This window comes from Lycium barbarum, chromosome 8 (assembly GCF_019175385.1).
Source record: "Lycium barbarum isolate Lr01 chromosome 8, ASM1917538v2, whole genome shotgun sequence".
In the NCBI taxonomy this organism is placed as follows: Eukaryota; Viridiplantae; Streptophyta; class Magnoliopsida; order Solanales; family Solanaceae; genus Lycium; species Lycium barbarum.
Genome location: NC_083344.1, coordinates 126,002,995 through 126,008,907, shown reverse-complemented (window position 1 = coordinate 126,008,907; position 5,913 = coordinate 126,002,995). Strand labels below are relative to the sequence as shown.

The 5,913-nt window shown below is 36.1% G+C and overlaps 1 protein-coding gene across 1 annotated transcript; it reads right to left on the bottom strand.

Moving 5' to 3' along the window:
- Nucleotides 1-2,582: 2,582 nt before the first annotated feature.
- LOC132607196 (protein S40-7-like) lies at nt 2,583-4,810 on the bottom strand. Its single transcript, XM_060321054.1, has 2 exons — nt 4,344-4,810; nt 2,583-3,177 (listed from the first exon to the last, which is right to left on the bottom strand). Exons 1-2 carry the CDS (start codon nt 4,753-4,755, stop codon nt 2,873-2,875), a joined length of 717 nt encoding a protein of 238 aa, XP_060177037.1. The 5' UTR covers nt 4,756-4,810; the 3' UTR covers nt 2,583-2,872.
- Nucleotides 4,811-5,913: the final 1,103 nt, after the last annotated feature.

Sequence of the window (5,913 nt, the reverse complement as noted above, 5' to 3'; positions counted from 1 at the left end):
TTCGATTACACTAATATGAACCTTAAATATTACTTGTATTACAGTATACTTTTCTTCTCTTCGTTTATACTACTAGAATGGCCGTTTGCAATGAGATGCAAAATTCTCACTACAATCACACATAGAATTATCAAACCCGCATATGTTAACTTTCTTAACAAATTACTAAGTTCCATTACTATTTTAATGTGTGAGTAATATTTCTCTGTATGAATGTCATTCTACATTTCTACTTTAGTATACGTTATACACACAGCTTCGAAAGTTTTGATTTTAGGTGCAATGTACAAATATAGCTGTATGCCGTTATTTTGGGCTAGTGGTATGAAGGGGTATGGAATGTGCAAGTACTGTTAGTAAGGGCAACTTGACATGATTTTATAGCACTTAAAGATTCTAGAAAAAAGTAGCAGGCAACTCCAATACAACTTTATGTTCCAGCATTTGCATTATAATATGGCAAATCCCGTCATGTCTTCATTTTTTTGTGTCTGTTCCACGGTTCACTTGCTATGTACTGATGAGCTTTTCGTCATGCGTTATTAGGGAGATAACATTTTCGGAAGAGTTTGAATGGAAATTGACAAGAGACTTGGCAAGTGCTCAAACAGATAAATAATGGTTTGTATTGCCCTTAACTATTTGCATCTAGTAAGCATGACAATAGTTGGCATGTGCAGCCTACAAAATTAATCAACCAATCAACTAAATTTCAATGCTAAAACAGTTAAGAGCCTGTTTGGATGGGCTTATGCCTATAAGCTGTTTGAAAAATAGCTTATAAGCTAAAAAAAATAAGTTGGGGTAGTCTAACTTATTTTTTTTGGCTTATAAGCTGAAAACAGCTTATAAGCTGCTTTAGATAAGCTAAGTCAAATGGACTCAATTATTTTTTTGAGCTAATTTTAAGCACAAAATGACTTTAAGCTAGCTGGTCAGTCAAACACTCAAAAAAGCTGAAAACAGCTTATAAGCAACTTATAAGCCCATCCAAACGGGCTCTAATTATCTATTCTACACTACAAGTGTACTGAAAAATCCTAAAAACCAATTGGAAGAAGAAGAATGTTATTCTAGTGCTTTACATGCACAGGTGTGCTCTGAAACAACAGTCTTGACACCAGGAAAAGGTTAAATATATTAAGCTGTTACAGGTACTACTTATACATGTGATGCATCAGCAAAGAGACAGTCATGCGTTTGATGGTTTGATTCTTTTGTCCTATTTTGTGCATCGGTCATGCATTTGGATCGAAGTCCAATTCAGGGCAATTTCTTTTGCCTGCCTCCCTCATTTGAAATCAATGCAGACCAATCGACGATTTTGAAGATATTAAGGGCAGCAGTCAAAGATTGGTATTCTACTACAGCTTCAATTGCTAGAGCATCCAACAAGAAGGGTAGTGTGAAGTGCTTTGTGTCACAGTCAATATACATGACGCATTCAATAGTATGCCTAATGAAGTTGGAATGAAAACCAAGACCCAATTCCAATATAAGAACAAGCAAAGAGCAGCTAGGTGATTCATTAAACCTTTGTGTACGGAGTCGCTCGAAATTTACACTAGTGATACTGGTGAGACGATGAGATGATGAAGGTACTCGATGAAATAGGCAAAATATTGAAGGTGTGTGCAATGGCGGATCTAGGATTTTCACTGAGGGGGTTCGAAAAATAAAAATGTAGTGACTGGGATTTGAACATGGAACCTCAAGGTCAATTTTGAACACCCTAAACCACTTAACCAACCTCTTTTCTTGTTTTTTAGGGTGTTCAAATCCATATATGTACATAAAAAATGAAAACAAAACCTTATATATACGATATAATCTTTTGCCGAGAGTGTTCGGGTGAAAATCCTCGGCGGGACCTAGATCCAACCCTGGGTGTTTGTGTGCAAGTTGGTTTGAACGATATCTTCACCACAAAAAAGAAACACAAAAAATGAAACATACATGATATTTTAAGCTATTGTCAATCAGATGGGAAACTGCTAGATAAAGGATAGCATAAATCATGATAAAAGCAGAGGATTTCAAGGAGGAGCTACTGAAACTTGATTCCGGGGATCAGTCCACTAATTCAGCTCAGACATTGTATAGAAGGAGCAAAAGAAGTCACCTGAACTACTAGATAATGTGAATGATTAAACATGATCAGCTCTTGTGAATTTGACATTCGCTAATCACAGACTCAGACAGACACGAGCTCAGTCATGACATAACAAAAAGATAAAGGAATAATGCGACTGGAAAAGAGAATAATGAGACGTCGTCAGGGCTAGCTAGAGAGCAAGCACAGAGCAACTCGACAGCGACAGGCTACATCAAGGCCTGACTGGAAGGGCAACCGACTGAACGGCGGAGTGAACTACAGGAGAAAACCTGCAAGCCAAGTGACCTAGTGGCAACCCATCACGACTACAGGCAGACCGACAGGCAAGCAAGAAAGAGACAGAGTAACTACCAAAACAGCAGTCTAAACATGAACATGTCAACGATCTATGAACCTTCACCATAAATATAGCAAAGATAACAGAGATCAATAGTTAAAAGCTGGAAACTTTCGAACTCACAAATACTGAAGCGCGTCCAACAGAATCATATATAATCTAACAAAACTATCTTGCATCAAAATATTCAAAGAGATCACTGACCAAAATGTACATGTTGATACAACACATCAGCCAATTTTTTCTAGATAATCAACTTCTTTCAATACACTTAAAGCCATATAAAAAACTGAAGAAACTTGTAAAAACATTTCTTCATTTTTTTCATTGCCTATATACAAAATATAACTAGAAACATCAGGTCAGTTTAGATATCAAAAAGAAGATCTTGAGTTATATCACCATTTATTGAACAGATTTCAATCCTGAAAACCTGTTTGTCGCCACACAGCATTGCGAACTTGACGAAGATCTCTCCCTTTGAGCGTTCTTCCGACGCCTTCCAGCACCGAAAAAGTGGTCCTAGGAGAAGACCTCATTGATCCTCGAGCCACCATCTCGTGCGGCGGTAACATCTCATCATCGGCATCATCATCGTCAATTTCAACTTCAGCAAGTTCGCTGTTCCTTGGTGCCCTTTTCGCCATCATCGGAACATTGACCGGAGCCGAGTGCTGGAAGTTCCTCGCCGGCATGGATTTTGAATGACTAAAATTATTGTTACCTGTTGGAAAAAATAATTCAAAGCTGTACGAAATAGTGATAATTCAGGTGTGTTTTTTGACCATTAACTCTATTTTTTACGGTAATATAGTTCTAATAGTAGTTCAAATACAACAGACTTCTTACATAAAAGGACTAAAAACACACATTTCGGTTAATTGAAGGTTAAATGTGCTTCGATCAGATATCACAAGAACCAAAATCAGAATATGCCTATAATTTAGGGACCAAAAAGTGCGAATGTTGCTAGCTATTTTCACATTGTGGAGATTGTAGAGAGTATTCAAATATTTATGATTTTACAAATAAAATGGAAATTTTCAAATATATATAGCTTTTGAAAATATTTATGCCAGGTAGCCCAATATACAATACAGTATTATACAACATTATACATAACGTATCAACCTTGTATAAAAGTGTAATATGAGCTAAATCAGGTGTTTATATACAAAGTATAGGCTACGTGACGTAAATATTTTCAAAAAAAGACATAAAGCGTAGTTTCCCTAATTTTTTCCTTCATTACCTGATGGAAGCTTGGGAATTGAAGGAAAAGCACGTGAAATTTTAATCTTAAAATATTAACTTAATCTAATCCAGTTTAGCTTAGTAGGAAACTCGCACATCAGATATTTCAGGCAGTAAACTCACAAAAAAAGTGATAGTTGAGGTGTGTTTTTGACCATTAACTCTATTTTTTCGGTAATATAATTCTAAAAGTAGTTCAAATACGAAATACTTCTTAGAGCCTGTTTGGATGGGCTTAAAAAAAGCAGCTTATAAGTTGTTTCCAGCTTATAAGCTAAAAAAAAATAAGTTGGCCTACCCCAACAAAATAAGTGGGCTTATAAGCTGTTTTATAAGCTTTAGATAAGCTAAGTCAAATGGGCTCAATTAATTTTTTGGACTTATTTTAAGCACAAAATAACTTTAAGCTGGCCAGCCAAACACTCAAAAAAAAATTGAAAACAACTTATAGGCAACTTATAAGCCAATCCAAACGGGCTCTTAGCTAAGAGGACTAAAAACACACATTTCGGCCATTTAAAGGTTAAACGCGCTTCGTCGGATATCACAAGGACTAAAATCAGAATAAACCTATAATTTAGGGACCAAAAATGCAAATGTTGCTAGATATTTTCACAAAAAATTTCCGTTGATTACCTGATGGGGGAGGCTTAGGAATGGAAGGAAAAGCACGTGAAAACGGTATAACTGTAGAAGGCGAAGATGAAATCTGTTCCGGTGAGGAAGCGACAGAAGATTTCCGACGGACAACTGAAAAGTCAGGTTTCCGGTTATCTTCCGTTAAGGCGGCGAGAATACCGAAGTTGTCACGTTCACGGAAAGATAACTGACGGCGTTGTGAAGGAGAAGTAGTAGTAGTAGAAGAACGGAGTTGAGATTCAGTTAAGTCTCTTCCTGTCCAAAACACCTCATCTTCGTTCAGCTCATCGTCGTCATCATCAACGGCGTTGAGAGGAGTATTGTTTTGTGGTGGAGAGAAGACGGTCAGGAAACGATCGGATGACGGAGATTGACGGTGGCGGAAGCTAACGACGCCGTTTTGGTCCATTTTTGTGTGGAAAAAGCTCAGCTACTTCAACGTTACATTACTTATAGAATCATTTAAGGATCTATAGAGATATATATAAATTTATGGGTCCCACTTTGTTACATCCAACGGGTTAGAATAACTCTAGTAGGACTAACTACTGATCGATGGTGGAGATTTTAGTGCCCGGGGCTATTACGTGGCGATAGGACGCAGAAAGTTCGATTCAACGGGAAACGTCAGCATCTGTCCTTTTCAACGGGATTTATGGAACGGCGTTTTCAGCACACGAATATCCTACTACTCACTCCGTCTCAAATTATACTACGTGTTTTAAATTATTTACATTTTAGAATTTTAAAGCCAATTAATTACTTCTTTTATCTCATAATGAGTGTCAAGAGTCAAGACATAAATTGGCTATTTTTTTTTTTTCAATTTTACCGTGGACAATTTAAAGTAACATTTAAGTGATGATTGAAAAGTCACATAGTAACTTGATATTATTAGATTTTCAATGTCAAAAGGTTCACTACTTGTGCATGCTCTAATCAAGAGGAAAAATAATTTATTTTTATTATATATGAGTAATTTGGTAAATTTCATATTGCATTATTAATTTTTAAAATATGCGTGTTTTTAGCTAAAGTGACACTTGTTATAGGACGGAGGAAGTATAATTTTTCCCATTTTATCATTAGTAGAATTTTTTTATTAATAAAAATAACATATTAGATTACACATTTAATGTAGAGATATTATAAGATAGACATAACATATAGTTAGTCAAATATTCCTTCTAATTAATTCTTCCTTAAGGAGCGTGTACAATATCAAATTCTTGCCGAATTCGAGCTTTAACCATTTGAGAGACGGAACCTTAAATTTTAACCTTTTTCAATAGTTTGCGGCTAACAGTATCCATAATTGATAATTCAGGCATGAAAATCATTAATGATTCCCCTTGTTTTCGGCCCTAGAAAGGACGTGTTATATATCACTGACTAGTCCATCTAGGTGTTGTAAACTTGTAATTGACATTTAGTCATGAACCTTTAGATGTTTCAGACTTAAATGCACTTTGCTGACGACAATGCACACTATAGAAGGAACCTTGTGTGTGGGTGACGGACCTGATGGTGTCAATCTTGAAGCCACTGACATAGAAGAAAATGATTA

Excerpts from the sequence above, each read along its gene's own strand:
- LOC132607196 (XM_060321054.1), bottom strand. The coding sequence starts at position 4,755 with ATGGACCAAAACGGCGTCGTTAGCTTCCGCCACCGTCAATCTCCGTCA. Across the intron at positions 3,178-4,343 it reads TCCTAAGCCTCCCCCATCAG|GTAACAATAATTTTAGTCAT; the intron begins GTAATCAACGGA and ends TTTTTCCAACAG.